General features: G+C 36.8%; 1 protein-coding gene across 3 annotated transcripts; it reads right to left on the reverse strand.

The window, feature by feature from the left end:
• Positions 1-622: 622 nt before the first annotated feature.
• Positions 623-27,473, reverse strand: LOC128877832 (alpha-tocopherol transfer protein-like). 3 transcript variants are annotated; one of them, XM_054125424.1, is made up of 5 exons: positions 27,192-27,473; positions 3,659-3,832; positions 2,457-3,010; positions 1,635-1,785; positions 623-1,102 (listed from the first exon to the last, which is right to left on the reverse strand). In XM_054125424.1, the coding sequence occupies exons 2-5, from the start codon at positions 3,825-3,827 to the stop codon at positions 1,071-1,073; spliced, it is 906 nt and encodes a 301-aa protein (XP_053981399.1). In that variant the 5' UTR covers positions 3,828-3,832; positions 27,192-27,473; the 3' UTR covers positions 623-1,070. The 3 variants fall into 3 exon arrangements, with proteins under 3 accessions (XP_053981399.1, XP_053981396.1, XP_053981397.1); XM_054125421.1 differs by lacking the exon at positions 27,192-27,473 and adding an exon at positions 20,547-20,968; XM_054125422.1 differs by lacking the exon at positions 27,192-27,473 and adding an exon at positions 4,945-5,094.
• Positions 27,474-27,511: the final 38 nt, after the last annotated feature.

Consider the following 27,511-nt stretch of genomic DNA (forward strand, 5'->3'; position numbering starts at 1 on the left):
TATTCGTGTCATTTGGCAAGGATGGACAAATTTCTTATTCGGATAAAAGATAAATTATTGTTATTCGTTAGTCGTTAAGTGAAAACCAGAGTTTTCATTATGGAGTGATGTATTTCATAATGAACAAATTCAAATTTAATGTTTCCAAATTTTATTGGTTATTTATCATTCGAATAAAATTTTGCCCATCACTGCTATTAAGTACAATAGAATAATCCTCGATAATTGCAGAAAACTGAAACCGAACGTGCAAGAATCGAGCCTTAAGCAATGATCTGCCACCAATTCAATTAGAGCTACACAGTAGCCTCACTCTCAACTTCACTTATTGCTAAATAACCATCCCCTCCACTTGTCAACTCAGTGCAACGAATTCTACTCTCATGTAACTGTTAAATCTCCATTTATCGAGGTTCTACTGTCCATTATTTTGCCATAGAAAATATTTTGTCATAGAAAAAAGGTCAAGAAACGCTATCAATCCCCTGTCGCCTAAACAACAAATTTTCTAATCCACGAATCACTGAACCTGTGAAGCTATTACTCTCCCAGGTCCCAAAATTAACAAGAAGGTAAGTTGGTGACTCGAGAGACCCACCATCGTTAAATGATCCGCATAGCGTTCGTTGCTTAAACTAATTTTATTTTCACATAAATTTACTTATTTGCTAGTCTATAGTACGAATAAACTCCTAACGACAATTCAATTGCATATTCCATACAAAATCACTCTAATTGTAGATAAATATCTCTCCTCTCTCGCTCTCTCGCTCTCTCTCTCTCATAATAATACAAAACGTAAGTAAACCTAGCACCAGCAAGCTCGTTGCTCGTGTTCATCTTCTTTTCTCGCAAAAAAATGCGATCGCTGTAGAGAGAATTGGATAGGGAAATATATTATTTATAAACAAGTTGACGAGTCGACCAACAAATCTTAATCTTCGCGTCGACCCAAGACCCACAACCGTCGTCGTTGCATGAAAATCGACTCAGCTCTCGATTGTCGACATCTTTTTTAGAAACGGGTGCTCCTCTTCAGCCTTTCCAAGAGACACGTGGCAGTGAACAAGCTAGTGTTTCTTGTAACCGTAGGAATTGATCGCTGAAAAAAAGCAAATTAAATCCACTATGAGTCACAATATTAGAATGAGTGTTTGAATTATATATACGTAATTACTTATGACTAACAGACGCTTCTGTAGATAAATGTATTCATCGATTATTATTAGAAACTCATTCGGATGAAATTATTATAACAAAATAAAGATTCTTCTCGAATCTAAGATCAATAATTTATGTTTTAATTGGCACGAAATTTCAGGACTTATTAACTTTAAGCAATAATAATGATACACTTCATTATTAATATTCTTATAATATATTTACGAATACAAATAAATATTAATATACTTAATGTATTCGTGAATCTATTAAAAATATATCAATGAAATACTTCAATAATTACTGCACTCTTAAAGTGAATACTTAGTGAAATTTTGTGAAAATGAAAACAGAGGTAATTAGGTATAACAAAATGGCACAGAACTGTTCAAGCAAATGAAAGTTTATTGGGCGAAGATATTGCTCTATTGCAGAAATACTCGATATGTTGTTTATATATTCTTTTTGCGTACCATCGAATTCCTTGTCGCACTTTAACAACAATTCCAACCACTGTGGTCCTGTTATTCGTGGAAACTTCAAGCTGCCACCGTAACATTCTGGCAAACACTTAGGCGATAAGTGTTCGTGCAGCGATTTGTAGTCCTTGCCGTGGAAGATAATCTGAGAACAACGAATTATATATGTAGGAGAGTCTAAACGAAAAATAAGGCACGGGGATTCGAAACCCACGATCCTCGGATCCACAGTCGACCGCTTTACCTACGCGATCAATCCCGTACCCTACGTTTCGTATTCTTATTTGACTCCTTATTTGTTGGGTATGGGAGGCGCGCATATATGTATGTATGTATGTATGTATGTATGTATGTCATACATTGTAAAATAAGTTTATACATAAATTAGGAGCATTATCTACAAATGCAATTCAATTTAAGACTTGTGAAAATCTAATCTCTTAATATACATAGAAGAGAAGTAGATTCTAAAAGATAACGAATAGTATTACTCTTCAGGTACACTGTGGATTCTTCTACTACTTTCTCATCACCGTTATGGATAAAAATCTTAAACATTGTCTAAGTTGAGTTTTAAAGAGTTCACATGTAACTTTAACTTTACACATTCCTAGTTCGGTGAATGTCATTCCTACTTTCACGTATGACTAATTTTAAAGTTCACATTCTTTTACAGACAAGTTCCATTTCAACATTCCAATTCTCATGAATGACACCACCGAAAACATTCTTACTTAGAGGACTTCAATTGTTTGAATGTATTAGAAAACCAGTGGTTTAAAGCAGCAGTGTTCCAGAGAAAGAAACCCAACTCACTCTATTCTTCAGTTTCTCCCTAAGGAATGGTTTGAACAACGTGAACACCATGTTGAAGATGTACGGTTGGTTGACAATGTGAATGTTCTTGACCCTGAGGGGCACAGCGTCCTGAAGCCAATCGACTATCCTTTTGGCGAACTGTGGAGTGAATTGCCAAGTCTGTTGAAGACTGAGTCCGTCCATGTCGAATATCACCACGGCTCCAGCGATCTGCGTGGCTGGTTCCAAAATGGCGGCCTCTAAGTAGAGTACGCATCCCTTGAACACCTCGTCGAGGGTGCACTTGGTGTGTTTCCATTTTTTGCCCAGCTCCAGGATCAGAATCCTTCGGCCATGCTGATCTCGAGTAGGCAGCACGGTCAGGATGTTCTGGTCGAAGATGTTCTTCTCTCTGCTGGGCTTCAGGCCGTCGTAGACGTTCGCGTGCTTCACCTTGAAGCTGTAGTAGTTCTTCACGAGTTTCAATGCCGAATCTGGGTAGTACTTGCTCGGCCTGAGGAAACGAATCAACCAGGCCTCGTTCTCCAGTGGTACCTTCAGGTCTGTCTCCCCTGTGAACCAAGGACAGTTGTTGCTTAGAATTTTCGAGATGCTTTGGTCTTTGATTTTTTAGGATTTTCAGGATATCAACTTAAATGGCTAACAGTTTAACTTAACTTAACGATAACAGAGGTTCACTAGCTATGTCTTTCAACTCTTATACTATTTACTCCTCATATTAACTCTTCTTATTGTTAAATCGATTCATATATCTCATGTCTCTTTCGAAACGACGTAACTTTTGTATGAACAAATTTTGTGTGTAATAAATTGTTTAAAAGTTATTTAAGCTGGCAGAATTAATAATAATAACGAAAATCATAACCAATACAATTAATAAAAATAAACGAGAAGTGAATGTTTGTGTTGTTATCGTTAAACGTAGAAGAAATAGAAGAGTTGGAAGACTTTACTGAGTTAGTAAAAGGAGAAGTGGAAGAATTGGAAAAATTAATTGAACTATTACTCTCTTCAGTGATTTTTCAGCCTTTCAGAACACAAACTGCTCGACTCCACTTCCTGTAAACTTTTCAATTTCAACAAAACTTTGAGAAACAATGCTGAAACCATGTTTTCAACGCGAATGTCTTCTGCACTTTTTTCCGTGGAATTTACCAGCTTAATTTCTGCGAGGCTGGTTTGTTTACGTGGCGTTTTACCTCTCAGTAATTCCATCAATTGAGCTATGGCCTCTTTCTGGACTTCCGGGCTCTCGCGAAGTTCCTTCTTCGCGACCTCCTGCAATTCAGGACTAGGCGAATTCAGCTCTATCTGAAGAACGAAATCGCCGAGCTTGATGGAGGGAAGTTCCGTGATATCGGTCAACATCGTTCCTGTTAACATGAAACATTCATCAACATTATTCCGAGGAACATAAACATCCTGTATTTAATTAAACTCGTCGTTAATCTAAACAAGCATGTCTTTATTCGCAGTGCCTTCATCGAGCTATGGTTTTAATAAATAATCAGAATTCTTAATAGTTTTTCATTTCATTTTCATTATATTGTCTTTATTTATCGCCAAAGAGAACGAAACTACTGTGCTTTGAAGAAAAGAGATGCTTGTTCAGGCTAATGGTGAATTACATTTTGTTTAACATACTGTCATTCATTCGAGTCATTCTTATAGTCAATATTAAGCAAATACAACTAGGATATCATAATCTGGAATTTTCAAGGTCTCGAACTTCAGATGTACCACTGGAGTATTTTCAATTCTTCCTACGTAACTATTTATGCGACAATTGGAAGGACATTTCCCGCAATTTATGAATTCATGAATTATTGCAGGGGTAAAATTGCTTGACGAGAAACGAACAAACTACGATCGTCTGGCGTATCAGCTGTATCAGTCGGGCGATAAATAATGTTTGTAAACACATCAGGTAATTAGCGAAGTGCACATTTACTTGATTTTATCTGGAAACGAATTAATTAATCAAATAAACTGCTAACTATATCATGTGTATGGAGTAAATAAATATCGATTTCCGTATTGTTTAAATTATTTGTTCAGCCGTACCATTACAAGAGTATGAAAAAGTAAACACAAGAAACTGTATTTAGAAAATGAAACCGAAACGAATCACCTGGAAATTTATAGATAGTACAAATGAAGTATATTGAAATAGTCATTAACACCTTTCTACTCCATCATACGAAACGCCAATATTACATAAAGTAATTTTAAGCTTAATTCTGTATATTGGACATTGTGTACAATATTACAACTTCAAGCTTCTGTCACACCGTACGTTGTGTACAATAATTTGAAAATAATTTCAAGACTCGTTACGCGCCCCCGTGCGCTGTGTCCAATGTTACATAAATTACTTAAAAGCCGCGTTATGCAAATTATACAATAATGATTCGACAGAACATCGGCACCACTTAAATCACGGTGAAGGGAACAACTCGTTACGGTAATCGTTTTCGACACTAACTTCCCGTCTCCATGGCGACGATCTTGTAATCTTCCCTGTCTTCGCAGCGCTCCTCTTTCCCGAAGAAGAAGTAATGGAAAAATCGGAATACCTCTGTATCCTTCCGTGAGTACTTGCTTATTGAATCATTCGCAGCGACACTAGGAGCCGAACGTTCGATCCGCGAACTTCTGGACTACTGCATCGAAGCGAGCTGAGTAATGCTTCGATAACAACACGGAGGACGCGATGATTTCGTCATTGGTGTGTGACTCACTTACCGGTTGAAAGTGGTATAATGCAGGTTCGTTTAATTATTTATATGCATAAACGTGCGAATCCGAGAAGAACGTGTAAGTACATAACGCGTTTGGTGTATTAAAGATCACTTTGTTTGAAGATCGCTCGATCGCAATTGTGTTTACTTCGGTCCACTCAATTCGCGGTTTGTGGTTGAGTCGAAATGCACGCGTAGTAGTAAGTAACAAAAACGAATGGGTCGCCTTAGTACTGTTTTAAGCGGTCATGCGCAGTCACGAGGCCGAAAGAAGCACGACTTTTGTGAATTTTTATTCAAACATCTAAAGACATTTTTACAAAAACTGTTGGTGCATTTGAGAGAGCATATTTCGGAGAATGCATCGTAATTTTTAAAATAAATAATAAGAATAAATAGACGTAACTGACAATTTTCGACAATTGTCTATAGATCACATCGATTCTTCGACATTGTAATCGAAATTTATGAAAAAAAAAAAATGATTATTAATATAAAAAACTGATAATTTACAAAATTTTTGTAAGAAAAATTTGTAATGGCTCGAATGTCTATTCCTTCAAAATTCCTGTATCCTTCCCGTTTTCTTATTTGAGCATCCTTGAAGAATTATATGTAGAGTGAAACATTGCACCGACTTCGTTTTTAATTTTATTTCTCTGAATCAGGATTGATATTTTTACACTAACTTGAGTTGAAACGATTAGTGGTACGAACTTGGAGATTGCGATTTTTAAAAGGTTTAAGTCTAGAGAATTACGCGATAAATGATAACGATGCTAGCAGTTCAGGCGTTGAAAACGGACTGCATTGTTAGTGGCGAGTGTCTGATCACGTTACAGGTTGCAACGCACCACCGCGACCCCATTTGTGGAACGTGTTGTCAGTAACTCGATAAACATTGATTATCTGACGTCTTCACCAATATTTGACAATGATCTACATACCCAATGACAACCTTTACCACGAAAGGACCGGTATACTTCATACGTATTTAATATCGAATTGCATTGATTGAAGCGGTAAAAGAAATTGGAAAAGTTTATCGAACAAGTGAAAGAAGAAGTAAAAATCAATCAAAGGAAAAATAGTAGAAGAAGAAATATAAGAATTATAAAAATCCATTGAATGGGTGAAGTAAGAATTATTGAAAAAAATTAATCGATCTAGTAAAAGAAGAAGTGGAAGAAGTGGTGAAGTCATACATGCAACAATGAACGAAAAATTGAATTCTCCAGGCCCTCGATGAACGTGGTTATTAAAATTTATTTAATTCGCGAGTGAGGTAAACAGTCCCCGATGAAACGGAAATAACTACTAACCAAATGATATGTAAATTATGGAATGTGAACAGAATGTCGCATAAATTTTCAAGACTAACGGCTCGAGGTCTACACCTGGACGAGATAGGAACATAGTGCCTGTCGTGCAAAGAACGTGAAAAAGACAATAAAAACTGGAATCGCAGATACATTTACGTTTCCAACCTGTTATTCTAGCGGCTGAACAATATTGACTTGCATACAAATTCCTTAGCTTACCAACGACAATTAGTGAATTTTAATCTACTGTCCGCCTCCTTGAAGCACACAGTTATCGCGTTTGCAAGGAACGAAACGTCGAATTCCAGGAGGAGAATAATAAACGTAATACTCAATTCAATTGAATTCGCGAACAATTTCAAACCGAATGAAATTGAAAACAGAGGAATACTGCCTTCGTCGTTTCATAAACTTTAGAATTTACATTTCACGACCCAATCGATAATTGGACTTTCAACGAGATTAAAAGAGCACTGCAGGAGCGACGCATTGGCCCTTGAGTTCTCGAAAGTTTACTCAAGAAATTAAAACAAAAGACTCGTAATCGTTTCTCTGCGAATTGGAAATCATCGACGATTTTGCTCTATTTTCCCAACGATAGCAGTACGGAAATTTCGAAATAAATTTTTTTTAATATTTATGTAGGAATTAAAAACTATCTCAACGAGGTCTTGTTATCATTATCGATCGTAACGAAAACTCAGATGAGTTCCGCGGTATCTTTCCTTGTTTCAACGTAACGACACTGCATTTCGATCCTGGTCACCAGCAGAAACGATCTCTAAGACATTAGTTGCTCGTTAATCCTCGTTCAAGCGATAATTAAATGCGTTTTTTCGGTTTCCGTCGCGGTGGAGTTACTCGTAGTTCTCTATGCAAATTAAATCAGCACTCCGAGCGCTGAATTTGCACGGGAAAATCCTCCATCCGCGTTCGCCGTAATGGCGTCGGGCTTTGTGCGTGACGCGGAACGAGAAGACTTCCATGAAATAATTCCCCGGGGAACTCGTCCTTCTTCCTTTTTCTTCACTTTACCCGTTAGCCGCGCAATCAAGTCTTTCGAGCGTGGAACGCTTATCGATGCGGAACAGGACTTTGTTCCATTGCAACTTGTCTATTGGTGCTGGCCTTGGGCGAAATGTAATTCAATTACGAAAATTGATAATCGATTATTAACGATTGACATTTCCCAATCAATCATTAGCCATCGATTATTAATTGCGATTGACAATTTAATGGCGAAATCAATTGCTTTCAGGAATTATGATTAATCTAATGTTAATCGGCCAATTTTCAATTGGAAATTACCGTTTTCACTTGTGGAAATTAATTGCTTAAATTGGTTGCTGACTGAAATCACAAACTATTATAGTTACCTATTAATTAGTAATGATTTTGAAAATTTTTAGAAAAAGGATCTACCGCTGTCCACGCGCTGTAATATTACAGCAATGTCATATTCTCGGTTATTGCTTGAACAAACATTGTTAATAATTAATGTAACTATTGTCAGAAATTAATTTTTAGTTATTCCAGCTAACAGATATAACGATATAGAAACATTTCTCACGATTACTTATTCTGAATACTTATTCTGAACCATGATTCTTATTAATATTTCATCGAGGACTGAATGTTACTATATGCATTGTAAATATTCAATTAATTCGAAGATCTATATACATATTTAATGCATTTTAAAGTTTCAGATTATTATACCAATGTTTTTCGAAAAAGTAATATTTCCGAACATAAAAAGCTGAGAAAAAGTAATCGCGAGATATTTTTCTATAATTTAATATCTATCGATTGGACCAACTAAATATTAATTTCTGACAATAGTTAAATTAATTATTAACAATATATATTGTTTAAACAATGTTCGTGAATATGATTTTGCTGTAATATTAATATTTCGCGAAATATTTCCTCGATGGGTCCAACGAGCCTTCGAATCAACAGCCACGGGTTGTTGTTTGCCCTTGCCCCACTCTTCTTCGATAGCGAGCCGCGAGTCGCAACCCTCGACCGACACAGGTATACGAGGGGTAAGAGCTCATTCTTCGACGATCCATCGGTCGGTATGGATCTCGCGATCGGACGTCCGCGTCTCGCGTCCCTCCTAGTTTTGCGTAGTGTAGTTTCCCTCAGTTATCGTAGCTTGGTATCGCTTGTGGGTGCCTTAGTTTGGTTTGGGTAGTATTAAGGCATGTAGCTAACAATAAGTTAGTTTTAAGGCATGTGTGTACGAGTGTCTGTCCTCTACCAAACAATTATTAATCATTTTTCTCAATTCTTTTGCTTGTTCGTAGGTCCATATTGGACTCGCAACTTCGTTCTCCACATCGGTCACTATTACTTCATGTCATAAGTGAAGTGACAAACTGTGTAACTGGATAGAAAGGTCGGTTGTCGTCCTCCTGGTGGATCTGTATTCGAGAGGAAGACAATCGGCGCCTCTGGATCGGTTCTCTACTCCCTGTATCCCGGCTGGTGTAGTCCTAGGCTCCCGGCGCAGTGCAGTAAGTCCAAAGCGCAGTGAGTCGGTCGTCTTCCTCTCGAGTCCAGATCCAACAAGAGGAAACGGGACTGACTCAGTAAGTCCAGTTACATGGTCGTGTCGTGTCGCGATTTCCATTTAGCTTCCATTTAGTTCAAATAATTATTTGACAGAGTCAGACTTAGACTTTGAAAATCGAAGAGAATTTTCTTTTCCTTTGATTTTCATGGTTTCGTACTTAGTATTAAGCTCGTCGACTCTACGTAGAGTATGCATCTATGTATGTATACTCTATGTAGAGGGAGATCGAAGGAAGTTTGATTCGTTCTATCTCCGGGTCTCCAGTCGCAGCAACCTCCACGTGGTGAGACCTGGTAATCGGTATTATTCGTGACGAACAATCCTTCGTCGCGAGTAATACCGAGCTAATGACTGCGAACTTGTAAAGTGTAAAGTGTAAAGTGTAAAGTGAAATTAGATTTAGATTAGCAGGGATAACACCGAGGAGCCGTGGTTGGTACTAGTGGTCCGTAAAAGAACAAAGTATCCAGTATATAATTAGTTTTCAGAAAAATTCATTTTTATAAATTATGTATTGACATTAATACATTTTTATTGCAAAATGTTAGTCAATTATCACGACAATTTGTGTTTTTAAACTACAGATCAAACTACGACATACGTATTTCCGGAAATTTTGTTTTCTCGTATGATAAAATTATCCTATTTGTAATGTTCTTACATTCTGTGCGAAATGGAATCCTTAAACCCGTATAATCTAAGAACTGGAAAACTTGTATATTGTTCCTAATAACACAACAGATATTGGCATATTTTAAACTGTATTGCCAATCTTGTCAAAATCTCATTAAAATCTCATCGAGATCTCGTCGAGATCGAAATCGAGATCGAGATCATATATTCTAAATTGTCGAAAATTCGAGATCGATATGCATGTTTCAAGATTTTTCGAGCTCGTAGAAATCTCGTCTTGTCTCGTCTCGTGCGCATCATTATCTATAGAGTTATTTTCATATTTGAATATTTCAATAAAAAATCACCATATATTCATAAATATACTATTTTCTTTCGAGTTCAATCAATTGTCCGCGACTGTATATTACAGTTGCCTAATCACTGTTTGTCGCAACGCAAACGAACCCAAGTTAAACGACGCCGACGCTACCCTTGCTGCTCCTAACAAGCTTCACGCAATAGCAAATATTTCCTCCCGCGATTAAACCAATAGGACGAGTTTACCTAGCTAGATCTCGACACACATTACTCCATCTTGCAATGTCGGCCTTCGTTTAGGTGCAAAAAGTAGAAGACAAATAAAACTCCCCGTTCTCTAACGACTCCCAGAGTCAAGAAGAGTCGGAATAGACGGAACAAACATTTTTATAGTCGTCCACGTAGTTTAGCGCGCGTCATTTACAACGTATATTGCAAAGCAGAGTGAGAAAGAGAACAATATCGTCGCTAGCTACATAGAAAAGATTTACGTAACACTATCGTGGAACCAAGTTGGCTTACGTGTCAGACGCAGGACAGGAAGTGAGGTAAATCCATTGTGACACGGAACTTTCGAACGTATTTTAACGCGATAGACAGAAACACCGACGAAATAGACAAGCTAACGATCCAGAAGCTATGGAAGGCTCATTACTAGCCCTGAAATTTGTTTTGTAACAGCCTTGGGATTACGTTGAGATTCTTGTAGTCCTTGGACAACTTTTTCATAGGTGGTTCACAGGCGAAACATTAACAACCAGTTTAGAATGATTGGTTTTATCGCGCCCGCTGTAGGAATTCCTTGAAGAAAGAAGAACCGCGTTTTAAATCTGCTAGAATTATATTTCTAGATATTTATTTTTAGAGAATTCTTTCAGCCTATTCTCTTAAATTATTCGGATCTGTTCGCATTACGAAGATTTTTGTTTCGATTGCAGATTCATGGATCGTGTATTATACAATCATGGATCATAGGCAAGTAATTATTGATCGTCGATTAAAATTAATTAGGTCATCAATGATGGATCATAAATTATGGATTCTAAGAAAATTCAAATGAAACAAAATTACTATATTCCTTCTCAGTTTCTTCCCGACTAATAATTAAAAATTCTTATTTTTGTATCTCGTCTTGGATATGAAGCAATTGCTTGCATTTGTTTATAGTCTATAGGGTTTTATTAACAAAACATGTATGAACATTTAATAAAGAACCGGAAGTTAACCCAATTGTAAGAATTCTAGGGAAAAATAGTTTCGTCACACCAGAAGAGATCTCATACTGCAAAGGGTTACAAAAACTGCTATTTAATTTGTCCTAATTATTCCTGAGGGGAGACTGAAACCTTCCGAACTTCGAAGCCCCTAAAATTAGAGACAATTATGTAATCGACGATTAATTAGGCGACACATATCTCGCGGTCGCAAGGGTCGCATAAAGGACAATCGACCCAAGGAGAGTTGAGGCAAAACAGAATCAAGGGCGTGATCGAAAACAATAATTAACAATTGACAGACGGAAAAGAAAAGTGCCGCGTAAACTACTTTAATTGCGCACGTGTTCGGTCCGTGGTTCCCCTGATACTTTGTGTCGTTTAATAACCGTGCGCAGCTTCGGTTGACACACTATTTTACGATATCATAAGCTTGCACCCGTTAATTTGTGCAGACTTGCGCAAACAAACTTCGCTGGAAAGATACTACGAGGGAAAAGTTGTTTAGATTCCGTCGGAAACAGGTTTGCCGACTTTTTTCGTTTAACGCGAGCGAAATTCGTCTAAACGCGTGTTATTTCTTTCCTTCATATTTCTTCGCGTGGAATTTTGTAAAATGTCAAGGAGGAGCATAGACGTTGTCTACGATTAAATAGAATTATTTAACCAGTAATCTAGCTTTCAACTAAATGCAATTACGTTAAAAATAAAGGTTTCGAATAAGGTATAAATGATTAACAGAGTTTGATCTTCATTCAATAAAGAATATCGAATGTAGAACACGAAATTACAGTTCACTTTGGATCAATTAAAGTTTATTCGCATAACTGTTTGAACAAATAAATTAATATAAATTAATACAGGATATATATTAACATTTGCGATTCAAGTTTTTATATTTTTCTATAATTTTGATATTATGAATGACTTTACGCTCGATTGAACATAACATTTGTAGGAAGTTATACCTTGGTAAATATTACCGATCAATATTTATATATTGAGGCAAGGCATACTTAGTTGACGTTAGGATTGCAACAACAGCAAAGTAAAAACTAGTCTAAGAAGCTATTACATCGTCACTGATCTTTTTAAAGATCAGTTTTTTTTTAGCAAAAGACATAATACCTAGTCACACAAAAACAGGAATTGGTTACTATGTATTCATAAATGAATTATTCATTGTATATACAATTTTCTTCGTCATTGTCCATTTTAATAAGAATTTTCATCGTAATTCTTCATTTAAACAAGAATTTTCGCCATAATTCTTCATTTCAAAAATAATTCTCTTCATAATCTGCCATTTCAAAAAGAATTTTCTTCATAATTCCTCATTTCAAAATTCCTTTTTAAGTTCAATGCGATGTAATCCAATTTAATGTGATGCTTACACGGAAAGAATATTCATCGCGCTCTTTCATGCATTCAAGCTTGTAAAAGGAATTTTAATTTTAAATACAATAATCGTATACTCGAATCCAAGAACATAAGTTCCTTTATCGATAATCTCATAATAATAATAATAATAATAATAATAATAATAATAATGATGATGATGATGATCATGATGACTAGTAACTAACATTATTCATTCGTGTCTTACGAAATTCTCTCGCCTGTTTGCTCATATTTAATTTAATAAATGAATCGATCAATGTCATCGCCGATCGTCCGAAAGAGGATGTGGCGATTAAATCAATAACTCGAAAAAGAGAAACAAACGAGTTCGAGAGGCTTACGAAATCGAAGGTAGCCGAAGGTCGAAGTTCTTTCACTATTCACAACCTCGAGGTGCAAGTGACGCCGAAGAGGAGGCGCCTAGACTCGAGGTGAACCTGTTCCACGATCAGGGTCGTCCATCTTTTTGGGATACGAGTGGGTGCTATTCCAAACTGTGCGTGACGGACATGAGAACGCGTTTGCGAACGAGAAATACTTCGACAACGATCCACGCGTCGAAAAGTGGATACTGACCTAGCCAATATCGATGTTATCGAAGTTGGTCAACAGTCACTTAGTCTTAAGTGTAATTTGTAACCATTTAAGTACCATGTATATCTGTATTTTTGTATTTCAGACCTATAGACCAACGTTGGTTTGAAGTATGTACACTAAACACCCTTTAATGAACAGCAAACAAATGAACGAGTTGGTCGAGACCCACTTATGTTAGTAGATATAGTATAATCTATAACAATTTAAATATCATGTATTTCTGTACTTGAGAACATTAGGCTTATGGACTAGTACTGGTCTGGTAGGACAGGTGTAGTACTGTGCAGATATGAGAAATTGGTCAGTGGTCACTAATCACGAAGATAAATGAAAATGAATCGATATTGAATCGATTTCCATTATTTTGAATATTTTTCTCGGTTATTAATATATTGTCAGAGCAAGTAATGGTAACAATACACTTCTAATTATTGATGGATATCTACACAAGCCTCCGAAGTCTCATTACAATGTTTTCATTTGTTCAAGCGTGTGTAAACGTGTGTAAACGTGTGCAAACGTACGTAAGACGTACTCGAGCATTAATTGCACGAAAGAATGAAAGTGCTCGGTGACTATGAACGTTTGGAGAATCGCCACGATAAAGGGTTAGTTCTTTCCCGTATTGGTGACTACTATAATTCCAGTTTATCGTACGACAGGGTTGGAACCAATGGCTGCGGATTGTTTCGCGGCTCCAGCCAGGCTAGTAATACTTAATGGAGCAATCCAACTCTTCGTACGTCGACCCACCGTTACGATTGGCAGTCGACCAAGAACTTCTGGCTGGAAAGAAAGGGTGCAACGGGTTAACCTGGCTACTTTCGCGACTGGTAGGGGCCCCTGCGTGCTATTTAAACATTGCAATGGAAGCTGAACGCGTGCCAGTTACGTACCCCGCATTTTACGATCGTCCGATCACTGCCCGATGACATTTGCGTAATCTGACGTCGCAACAGGCGGCCTTTGTTGAATTATTCGTGAATAAATGGCGGACGAAACGACGCTCGCCAGTCGTGTTGACGTCCATGTGCCGAATATTATTAACCATTCAACGGTCTCGCTCGAGTGAACGCGAAAAACAGGTGACGAATTAATGAAACACCAAAAAACGCTTTATTTGGATTTTCAGAAGAGACTACATGTATTTTCATTTTCTAAGCTTCGACTTATGTTGTTTTACTTGTATTCGATGCCTCGTTCTTTATTTAAGGTCCCTTTGAGAATATTTTTATAAAATTTTGAATTATAATAGCATCTTGTTTTGAATGCAGTCCTCTGAAAGTCTAAATAGCAATTTTCTTTGATTAAGCAAATGTTATCTTACTATGAGTAAAAATATATAAGACTCCATTTCTATTTTATTCAACAAATTTTTGTTTAAACCACAAAGATTGTTGAATATAGCTACGATTGTAAAAGAATTGTTAATGAAAAGATATATAATTAAGTAGTTTCAGCATTTTATGGAAAAGTCTTTTTCACTATTCTTTACCAATTTCAACAAAAAATTCTAGGAAATGGACTATTTTTCAGTCGTTCAATTCCACTCTTCCCACCGAGACTGAGATTACATCGGTGTTGACGATTCTGATTAGCCAATCTCTCGCGGAAAAATTCTCTTTTCGCGCTGAACGCGAGCGCAAGCAATTCGCAGAGGAAAGAAGTTCTCTCATACAATCGTCAGCGAGCAATTTTCCATATCAGAAAATTCCGTCAGCCGTTTCGTAAATGGAGCCCCGCGAGCAGTCCTGGAACCGTTCGCAGCGTCGATGATAATTCCATTCCCTCTGTTTACAGGAGCCGATCGACGATCTTCGTCTCGCTTTCTCGAGCTATCATCGATCGCTGGCTCCGCGAACTGGAAGTCGACCAAACGAGAATCCCATCTTTATTCTTGGCAATTCTGCCGCGTTAGATTTGATTATGTATACGGTCTCATTAACCTGATTTTTTCCGTATCGTTTTATCTAGCCTCCTGACAGGTAAAAGAAATTAGCGGATATCTTAGAATACACTACGACGACTGTGTAAATAGTTATCAGCAGCAACAAAGATAGGAAAATTTTCCACAAAAAACGGTGGAGTATGCTGCCTTTTTGTACAGTAAGTAGTTTGCATGTAACGCGCGGAAAGTGCAGCGCTGATATAATCTACCTCACGACTGACTTTTACGGTGACATTTCGCGGCAGGTCGTTATCTAACTTTCCTCGTAAAGCTGGAAGTAAAACATGATTGGAGCAAGGTGTAGAAATCTACAGTCGCTTCATCGTCCATCGGTTTACACTATGAAACAGTGAAATTTTTATTTGTTCATTACGAAGTGTTTCATGGTTGATACTAAGGCTTTCAGGTTATCCTTTGAGCTCTGACGTTTCGCAAACATTGCAGCTATCTTCTTCAGGAGTCAAATGACACATCAATGGAGCTTTCACCCGGAAGCCTCTGTTAGTATCGCCCATGAAAAACCGAGATCGATGAAAGTCTCGAATATCTTATGAAGTATTTAATTCTACAGCTCAGATATCAATATCGATTCAAAGAACAATGCACTTCAACAGTTGTTTAGTTTTCCCTCCTTATTCGAAACTTTTATCTATACAAGAATCATACTTATCCCTGTTTATTCGTTATTTGGGATAAGCATGCGATTCGTTCTGCTATCCATTGTGATGTTCATTTGCCGCGTTAATTACAAGCCAGTGTTACTTGAGAAAAGGCGAGTCTAATTTCAGAAACTAGATGAGTTTCACGCTGCGGACTTTGAAACAAAAAGAGGAAAAAACGATCCGCAGAGGAGAAAAATAGAGCTGGAAAGAGGAAGTTACAATGAGTGGTAAGGAAGAACGGAGGAGGAACAAAAAGGACGAGAGATAGTAGAAAGAAAAATGATAGGACGGACCGTGAAGGTGAAACAAAAGTATAGAAAAAAATCTTCTTTCTCGAATTTCAACTACGAGTTTTTAGTTCCGTTACTTCTTAAGATATTTAATTAAAAAGGTCCATAACCTTGAGGGTAGTGTTAGCTTCTTAAATTTTACAAAACCCTATCTGGTTGTCAGTTTCATAAATTGGATGACGTTCCTTGTAAGGCCAAACATGGTGCAAAAACTGATGTAATAGATACTAACATACATAATTGATTAAACTTTTGTCGTTTTTATTACGGATAATATTGTTGGTTCAAAAATACAACATTTATAAAAAGCATGCAATTACTTGACGACGAGGTAAGTTGTAACCAGTATAAAAGCATACAAAATTTTAAGTATAAATAAATTAGCGGATTCAGGAATATAACTTTAATCTTTCCAGCGATAATATTTATGTCTATAGTGCCTATATATTTAAACATGGTAATAACTAGCATAGCGATGCTCTTTATAGGGGTTGTAAAATTTAAATGAGAATCTCGATAACGAGATGACGACTTAAGTGGCCAACAAGCCACAAGGATTTTATTTTAAGCTCTCAAAATATTTTCTATTTTTTTTAAAGAGAATACCTCATGTGTCTACAATATAAACATTGGATAAACCAAGAAATGTCATACATTATATACAATATAATACAATATATTAATATAATATATTAAGGTCTGATTTATAGATGAAACAACTAGTACGTCAAGGTAATAAAGATGGGAATTATGTTATTGTTTCTTGACTATCGTTGAGCCGTATTACACGGTTCAAATCGCAGGCGTTTTATTTCACTTATACTCCCATTAAAATTTATCATTGGCGTATTAATCAAACTTTATCGCTTTCCAATAAATCATTAACCGATGACCTTGGCCGACCAATAACTCGCAACTATATCGCGAATATCCTCACACGTCACTCGTAATAATCGACTTTCCATTAACAGAGCTTGATAAATATTTGAGAACCAACGCAGAGACAATCGATCGATTCAGCAATTAGCTACCTTCGGTGACAAACATCATCTAGATAAAAAGAAAGTGATTTAAATAAAAAAATCAAATAAAGATATGTCACCTTTATTCGTTATTTGAAAGGTTCAAAGTAAATTTATGGACGTTTAGTTTTTTATAATTTGATTTAATAGCTTTTTAAATATGTACCTATTGCTTGTAAAAGAGCAATCATCATTTCTGTAATTATGGACACAAAATGTAAATTAATAATTTTTCGAAATTCGTACACCTACCACACTCTGGTAAATCCATCATTTAATTATAAATTCTAGCCCACTTGTTCGTAAATAATAACTACACTATTTCGTATTATTATAACCATACTATTTTGTATCACTATTTTGTATCGCTTCTCACCAAAGAATACAACAACTTGAACTCGAAAACACTGTCATATTTCATCCAAGCATTCGGAAAATTCTCCATACCACAAACTATTATTCTTACAATTGAAGGTGCTTTATCCATTCTATTTCCGACCACCCAACGTGGAACTTCTCGCAGAGGACTTGTTATGGATTCCGTGAGCTCAGGTCGCAAATCACAGCGTCTAACAGGAAGCACGGAACGAGTTCCTAGTTCGCCACCCCCGCGAGTCGAGCCGAGGGGGAGCAAGTTGCACCCGCGAAATAAACGGGACCAAAACGCGATCCTCGGCCCCGAAACTTAGGTGAAAACTTGGACGCTCGATCGCGCGAGTCGGCGTCGTGTCATTTGTACGTAACCGTGCGCACGTTGCCGGCGTACCAACCGTGCCATGGTCGCCGAAGAAATTGCTGGCACATTCGCGGGGCGCCGTGCACGAAATTGACACGTGCGATGCAGACAAAGAGGGACGATTGGTTTTGGCGTCGATCGAACTGCGCTGGTGACCTTTTCCAGTCGATAAATAACGTCAATTTTTCGCATTAGCGTCGGTGAACCAAGTTACGAATTAATAGGATCGAACCCGACGCGATACTTTTCTCAGACATCACCACCCTATAACTCCATTTTAATTTTTACTCCAACGTGGATGAACTAAACGGCAGCTTCCGCGAAAGAAAGTGCATTCAGACTAAGTGCAGTCAAATTCTTCGATACGAACATTGGTTTTCAGTTCAACATATGTGTAATTAACTAATTAGGCTTGACTCTTAACGGGAGTCTCCCATTGGCCACTGCACGAGGACATTTAAAGTCTGTCTTGCATGTGTACACGCTCCGATCCTACAGCAGGATTGATTGCCTGTCGCTTGGCATTCTACTTTTTTGCGTTTTCTACGATTCTCGCTATTGGTGAGGTTCTACTAAAGTGAATGCATAATTATCGACGCTACTATCACTAAGAGACACATTCTTGATCTGTTCACAAGGTTTCATCCGCCAATTTGAGTTACATTAGAGACTGCAGGTTAGTCCATTCATGTGGAAGCAAAAAAATACCTCTGGCAATAACTAGTACAATAATGAAAAATGAATACGTATTCGAAAAAACTAATCACTAAAATATGAACGTCGAGGATAAAGGTTCCTTGGTATTTCACGAGTATACCACAGTCACTTTTCATGAATAAAAACGTTAGATTCTTCGAAATGGACGGCAAGGTGAGCATACCAGATACAGCTGGTCGTTAAAGAAAATAATATAATCAACGAGTATTATGTAAATTACTTTATCCTATCGTTTTTATAGATCGAGGTGTATCATAAGTGACACTCTTTATTATACATTTTTTACTCGATCGATTACTAATGATCACGCATGAAGGACACGCTTATATTCCTCGAAGAGTATATATTTTCTGGTTTAACCAATAAACAACAATGTTTGTCATATTAATGAAATATTTCAACTAATTATTCTTTTGCCTTCTTCAACCGTACAGGGATGTTTAATTCTCTGTAATTATTTCCAATAATTGTGAAATAGAGTAACAAATAATAAATATTGATTAGGATTGCATAATAGTGGAATAAAAAATACGGTGTTGGAAGGAAAATTGATAAATTTACTAATCATAATAACAAAGAGTACAATTATTTTTAAAAAAGTTAAAAATTATATTGTAAAAACAAATTTCTTTTCATAATATTATAGAATGAAATATTCCTGTACTGCTGAAGCACAAAGTACATAGATGTAACGTCAGTCGGACTGTTTATTCACTTTATCCCAAGCAATAATTATGGTTGTTATTTCTTCCTGGGCGTCAAAGAATATGTTTCCAAACACGTGCTAATGCTGTTCTGAAGGTATCGATTGTCAAAGTGTTTTACATATGTCATGGTGTGAGATTATAATTTCAAATTGCAGACATCGAATTATGATACTCAACAAAAAATATCATTAGATCTTGACATCTTTTTTTTCTGAAACAAGATAAATGTCTCGTAGAAACCCCTCTAGGCGGCGAAATTAAATGAAAATCTTCGAGAGTCCATCCAGCCAATCTCCGGTGTCATTAACATAAAAGATTAAATTCTGTTTTTGTCAGAGTAATTTGCACAATGTTTGCAACGTTAATATTTCATCGCGATTGTCCTAATGGGAGTATAAACTGTAACGCAGTGAAGCAATTACCACCTTGGAAACTTGGGAAAAACAATTTTTTTTCCTCGGTATTAGATTAAATGTATTCATGTTTAACGATCCTATCCTTTGGCTAAGTTCTCTTCAGAAAAATAAAATATATAATCAGTAGACTGTAGATGTTAATGCAAATTTATATTCTAACTGATATAGATAAAGAAATAAAATTTCAAATAAAAGTATCTCTTATGTTCTGAACTTTTTCAAACTTTTTCAATCACAGAAGAGGTATTTTTTCTCTAGAAGATTAAGCTTCAAAGTAAGAAATAGATAAATAATTAACGATCGAATGCATTTTTTAATTGGAAAAATGCACTTTCATTGGCTATAAGTAGGTTGCAGATTTTGAAGTGTGTAATATACTGACTTCGAGTGAGCAGTTCCAAGAAATGGTGGGGGTAAGTACGCGTCTCTTAGAGAGGAAAGCATAACGCCACTTAAGCGGTGTTCGTTGTATTTCTTGTGTTTCGAACCATTGTATACATAATAAAATACATAACAAATATAATCAATCCACCTTTATTAATTAAGAGGAAGAGATTAATTTTGTCAGTTAATATTTTTCTATTCTTTTTTAAATTCTGCCAAATGGTACTCAGCATGCAGCATGATAATAAAAATGTTAGCGCATAGGAATATCAAGTTTAAATAAAGATAAAGGATAGCCGCCACTACCCTACTTCGCTAATTACAATCACCGTCAGTACCTATGCCTATAAATCTCATTTCAACAAGACAATCATTACCAATAATGTTCCCTTCAGATTAACCACTCTCGTACTCACGTTCTAAGTTTTGCATGGTGGCAGTCATGGCGTCCTCTATCCACCTTGGTAACTATCGCGATTCACCCCCTCGAAACAATTCACACAACCTGCGAAAGCGCGAGCAGGTCTTCGAATTATCACCGATCGTACAGAAACTCTGCGCATACGTCGACGGTGATCACCGAAACTGATCGTCGATCGACAAAAATACGACGGAAAACCGACAATTCTGGGACTGGTGACCGAATGCGAATCGGTGGAGGGGGTTGGTGAGCCACGACCGGATAGGTGGGGGTGGTTGTGTCACCTGTGAACCGCGACGAGCGTGCGATCGTCAAACGAACGAAAATGCGACGACCACGAGACACGTTGGCTCTCTTATAACGCGCGTCGAGTTCACCTTCAGGGCCGAAAAGACAAAACACGACGGTTTCTATGAACACGTTCGCTGGCCAGCGCGGACGTGACGCGACCGATGGTTTTGTTTGCGTCGGGATCTCCCTTCGATACACGACGAGGAACACGGCCCCCGTTGGCGAACGTTTCCTTTCCTCGTGAGCCTGGTCTCAACTTGATGGATCGGATCCACGGAGTGGGGTCAACACGCACGGACTGTAGCCTGGTGGAAGGGGTAAGATTGCTCTTACGAGGCATGAATAGCGGGATTCGACGAACTGAGTGGGGGGATTTAACGCTGGGACCGCGGTCCGGTTTTGTGCGGGGTAATACTCGGCCGTGTATTAGGAAAAACCTACTTCCTGAGGGAATTTTTGACGTTTAAGACCAAAGGGCTTAACTCTTTGCGGCACAGGAATTCAGGTCATAAAATAGACTCATGTTGCACAGGAATTTTATTGCGTTTTAAATCGAGCAAAATTTCGAGATGGAATTAAAAATATCCCACCATGCATTACGGTCCATCAAAAAGGTGGGACACTTTTAATTCCACCGTGCCCCAAGAGTTAATGGAACCGGTGGTGACTATGGAAATGGTACCACTTCTTGAAGATGTAGGTTGTAAAGTATATAGATACGTTGCAAATGTGGGAGTTATGGAAAATTCTTTTCGTGTATTACGTAGTTTTCTTTTATGGGGATGTAACCTTTAATGTGTAATAATATAGAGGTCGTTATTACTTAAATGAAAATTTAAGTAGTAATCAGTATATATAATCAGTATATATATACTGAAGTAGCCATAGTAATCGCATCATTTTAAGAGCAATATACGAAATACATATATCTCTACATGTATATATGAAAATATATTACAAGATATTAATAATACATATGTAATAATAGGTTATATAATGCGGATATATATTGAATATCTGCATTTAAAACAAAAACATGTATGTATGCATGTATGAATGTATTTCATAAGTATATAGAATATCTGTATATACAGGGTGTCCCAAAACTCGGGGAGGAGCCGAAAATGGGGGGTAGCTGAGACGATTCTGAACAACAATTTCCTTTGCAAAAATGTCGGATGGGGCTTCGTTAAGGAGATATTAAGCGAAAACCCCGACCAATCAGAGCGCGCGTAGACCGTTGGAGCGGCCGCGGTAGCGTAGGCTACGCGCTAGGTCGATGCTTCGATGCACGTCGAGTCACTTGTTCGCGTGCAAGCGCGGCCGCCAGCGCGTAGCCTACGCTACCGCGGCCGCTCCAACGGTCTACGCGCGCTCTGATTGGTCGGGGTTTTCGCTTAATATCTCCTTAACGAAGCCCCATCCGACATTTTTGCAAAGGAAATTGTTGTTCAGAATCGTCTCAGCTACCCCCCATTTCCGGCTCCTCCCCGAGTTTTGGGACACCCTGTATAATTCTAGATGAATATAAATCAAAGTGAAAACAAACAAAAATATTTTAATTACATTTACTTTAATTGCATTCTTCCCAACAATATTAACAATATTAACTTTTTTTTCCAATAATAGGCTTGATTCTTCAATATCCGAAATTATACTTTCAACGCTTTCGTTTTTCAAAACCGATAATCTAAAGGATGATTTCAGTTATTCAACCTCGGCATCAATTCATGAATTAATACACATCTCTTACCTCGTGGCTTCGAGAAGAATTTCCTGTTACGGTCGATTGAATTGTTTGCGTCATTTCATCGATACTGTTTCACCTCGGCTTGATACGAAAATGATCAATATTATATTCAACAGACGATAAGTCGACATACGTGACACTTGGCTATAACTTCCTCCATTATCACATAACACTATATCACAAAAAATTTTACGATATAATGCAGTACGTTTTTCGATTTGCGTCGAAATGCGAGAACGAAGGCGTCATTGGCGATTCATAAAATTATCTTAGTCGTGATGTTTTAAATTCTAGTTAACGATCTGATCTACTGATTGGATACGAGTGGTAACATTGGGTGGTATATAACATTTAAAAACTGCTTCCATAATCAACTAATTTAGATTTGTGAGGATGGTCATTACGGGAAGAAAGCGAAGAATACTGACTCGACACGAGATGGGAGGAAGTAGACGATTACAGGTAAATTGAGGAAATAACAGAATGGGCGAGGTAAGGTTGAAGAAAGGACATGGTAAGTAAAAAGTAAATCAAACCAAAGTCAGATATATCAGAGGAATGAGATAACCTGCTGTATAGATAGCAAGATTGGAGGAAGGTGGATACGATCAGACCTGGGCGCCTTGAAATAACCTTATTTGATATACTATTTCCAATATCGTGTTATCTTATTTCATAGTTATTTCGGTTTTGAAATACGATTACGTTACCTTGTAGAAAAGTTTAAAACGTGGTTCATGCGGTGGTAGAATCGTTGCAGTATCGATTACAGTTCGTGATTTATTAACGTTAATCCAATTTCGAAACAAAATTCGGAGCATTGAATTCTGTTTCTCAGAACTCTTTGAAGATTCCTTGCTTCGTTTGATATCGTTCATAAAATTGTTGAATGCAAGTACAATTAGATGATCACAGAAAGTAATTTTTTTTCTAAAAGATAAGATAAAATTCGTTCAAAACAAAGTTAAGACACTCTTAACCTTTCGAGGGACAAATTTTAAATGTTTTTTTTTTTGTTTTAATCGAATACATAAAATCAAAACAATCTTTACCTGTAATTAATATTGCATACGTTTTAATTAATGTAAGGTACTGTGATCGTTAATAACGAAAATGTTGATATAAAAGCAAACGCACGTATAAATCTAAATGTCCCTTAAGATGCCCCCCAGATCATGATCAATTAAGGAAACAAATAATTTCTACCAATTCATGGTTGCCTAACAAAACACAGAAAAATAACATGGAAAAATGGATTCTTTAAACGTGTTTAATTAGAATTCAAGTAAATGTCTTTGTAAATTTTAAAAAATTTTTGATGTGTCGTGTGAGTCGCTAATGTCAAAAGGTTTCCCACCCCTGCCATATACCTTTCAAGGTTGGAGTGCACTGATGTATTGGGCCATTCGTGCAGCAGACTCGAAGGGGAATTGGATTATCGTTCCCTTAAGAAATTGATGCGGTAGAGCTGGAAATTGGAATACGGTACATCGAGGTACTTCCGAAGTAAATGGAGCGGGGAAGTGGGGCACGGTGTTTTGAGTTATTCATGCGCCAAACAGAGTGAGGAATTGAAGTAAGATGGTTTAAGTTATTCAAACTCTAGTCGTAGCTAAGGATTGGAATATACAAACAGCATTTTCAGAACAATTGCCTCGAGCAGAAATTAAACCCTTCGAAAGGGCATTATTTTAGTTCCTTAATGGTATTTTTCAAATTTTTATCTATCATATCTATCTTCAAATAAATAGTTTCTGTGATACTCACTTTTATTCTCCATATATGGGTGACAGTGTTTTTTACTGAAGAATTTAAAAAAGATAATTCTGAAAGTCAAATGTCAAAGAAAATGAATATAAATGAAATTCTTGAAATTCTTGAATTGTGGAATAATATCAGAATAATAATTCTTTGAATTATACCAAATTTTCCTTTGCAATATTAATCTTTTACGAGACTGTTCTGAAATACCTCCAGTTATTCGAATCACCCTGTAAAGTTCTTAGTGCGGAGGAGCTACATTGTTTGGTGCTTCTGCTGTTGGGAAGAGTCCGTAGCTTGGGAAACTTTTCACTGTAATTTTATAATCTCCCGGCATTGCATTGTTAAATGCTTGCGTTGCATTTGCAATGGTGATTACGTTAAACTTTTCGTTCACGAATAGGTTAACTTTGTTTCGTTATTCGCTCCGTTACGAAGAGTGGAGGCGTCGTGATTGCGTTTCCGCATTCTTGAAAAGAGTTCTTCATTTCTTTGCAAGTTATAGAAATTCGAATAGTTTCTTGCATAATTCTGTTTACCACTCGATTCCACGTTTCAATTTACTCAGATGTTAATTCAGATTCTTCTGTGGTGTTTACACATAATAAACGAAAATGAATTATTTATTATTTCAATACCTGTAACCACTACGTCTGACCTAATAATTCTCTGCAATTATACCTAATAGAATCTAATCAATTTGTCACCTGAATATGAATGACTTGCTTGTTTGTAGTACATCGTAAACTATTCACTATTCCGTCAACATGAATGACCACTTTAATTTAATATTTTTCATAGATTTCCACCTACAAATGGTCTAAAAATCTCTAAATTTCTTTGCAATTTCAACTCCAAAATTCATACTATCACAGTTCGGCAAGTTCAAATAAAAATTCTTCCTTCTGTTACTTTCACCATTTCTTCGAATCATTTTCTTTTTAATAAACTTCGTTATCGACAGATCTCACAGTGTAATATTAGCTCGTCACGCGACGAATGGAAAATTAATGGAAGGGGTACATTTGAAATGAGAAACGAAAGGACGAAGTTAACAGATAATAGTATTTATCGGCAGCGAACGAAACGAAAGTTTCTCCTGGCGTTCGATGCGCCGAGAGCTAATTATAAATTTTAAATTGTCTCATACGTAATACCGCTAGGAACGTATTAATTATTCAGACACGTGTGGAAGCGTCGCGGTTCGCCAGTCTAAAAACAATTCGTTGTGTACGGAATCAAAAGGCTCTCGAATTTTAATTAACGCGCTCCCTGTTTCGCTCGGCGGAGTGTAAAACTAGAATTGTTACACGCAACGCAGTCGGTACGATCGATTACTATGAATACAAGACGATGATTGCTAACGAAGCTAAGTTCGAAATGTCTTGCATTCATCGTTGTACAGTAATGATGCAGAAATAATTGGAACGAAGAAGAGACATATGTAATGCTGAGAGAGTCATTTTAACGTAATTATAGTCTTCATAAGCTATGTTGCATGTTGAACTGCCATTCCATTTCTAATTAGGAGAATATTAACGTTTTCAAATAATTAATTTTAATTGGGAAGAGTATGTGATATAATTATAAACTTGACAAGCTATATTACAAACTGGTCTGATCTTTAGTTCCTGTTGTTATAATGATCTAATCAAAATTAATTAAAGAAAAGACAGGAGGAGTAAGAATATTTGCATATTCAAAAAATTAAATGCAGTTATGAAGAATATAATGAACATAATATTTAGTCTAGCTATAAAGATTATTTAGGAAGCAGAGAAGTAACTGTGACGTAGATCATACCGTGTAGCAATTTCTGGATACTTTTAAGTGAGCAAGGTTCTCAGGCGTTGCCTCTCAAGGATAATTTTATCATAAAGACGCAAAAACTGAAAGAGAGTACTGGTGTGCCAATTAAGTTTAATTTATCATGCCGCTAATTTGCAATTATGCCTGCACAAGGAAATACAAGTCTTGTATGGTCGCTTTCAATAACAGAATAATTAAATTATGAAGCAAGAGTCCAAGTTCCTTTTGAAAACAAGAAGCTGAAGAATCACGTATGAAATATAGGTCGAACTAGTATTCAAGAAAAAAAATTATACACGTTGTACATGTAGAACGAACCTTGTCCCAAATCTCGATTTCCATAAAAGGTTACTGTTTTTTGACCTATATCAAGACAATTTTTATGATTTTTTTTTTTGCAATCAAACGACATAAACTTTTGAAATTTGATAAGTTATTTATACGTATGAACGGTTGTAATTTTGATAAATTTGAAATTTTGTTGATATAATTTCGTAGAAATATTTGGAAGAGCTTAAGAAGCAAGAATATAAATAAAAATATATTTTTTACCCTAAATGAAAGAATACCATTCTAAAGTTTCTTGTTCAATCAGCCTAATGAAAAGGCCTGTAACATAAATGCATATATCATGGAAATATTTTAAGGATCTTAAGTAATAAGAATATGAACAAATATTAATTTGTTGACCCTCTCAAAAAAGAGTACTTCCTTGATGGCATCCATCTCAACCACCCCAGCAAGAATCGATCAAGTCCCCAAAACTATCAGCTATTCAGTTTCCAACCAGCATCAAACCTCTCCAACTGAAATCCTTACCATAATACAAGAAATCATGCATTAATTAATTTAACCTACCCGTATAAATACTAATTGTTTTCAAAACTCTGCTTCTACACCAGGATTACGATTCATCAATTTAAATTATTTCAGACATTTTGTTATCGCTCCACTATCATCCAAGAATTTTGTATGCATTCAAGAGAATTATTCAGTCATCAAGTCACGCATCCATCCAATCGAACTCACCAACGCGAGGTCGTTCCTTAAGTTAGTCTTCAACGCGTTCACCACATCCGTGGACCCAAAGCTCTCACCGATCCTCCCACAACAGACGTAAGGAGTTCTCAACAAAAAATCCTCGGAGTTCGCAACGGTACCCAAGTCTTCGAACACCTTTCACGAGTTCCCTCGATCGCTCCACCCCCACTGAACAACACTCGTCAAGTTCTCCGCTAAGTCAATGGACGGAGGACAGTCTTTCACCTGCGATTGAGCAAGTACTGATCGCGCTGGCGTGCTAAGATAGTGGCGAAAGCGGATCGTCACGCGCAAATGTATGATCCGTG

The sequence above is a fragment of the Hylaeus volcanicus genome, chromosome 6, assembly GCF_026283585.1.
Source record: "Hylaeus volcanicus isolate JK05 chromosome 6, UHH_iyHylVolc1.0_haploid, whole genome shotgun sequence".
NCBI lineage: Eukaryota > Metazoa > Arthropoda > Insecta > Hymenoptera > Colletidae > Hylaeus > Hylaeus volcanicus.

Bases quoted from the DNA above. Each gene is read 5' to 3' on its own strand.
- LOC128877832 (XM_054125421.1), bottom strand. From the start codon at position 20,574: ATGACTGCCACCATGCAAAACTTAGAAC. The intron at 3,833-20,546 runs GTGAGTACGAGA...TCATGTTAACAG, and splicing joins CACCATGCAAAACTTAGAAC to GAACGATGTTGACCGATATC. The intron at 1,103-1,634 runs GTACGCAAAAAG...GCTTTTTTTCAG, and splicing joins GTGCGACAAGGAATTCGATG to CGATCAATTCCTACGGTTAC.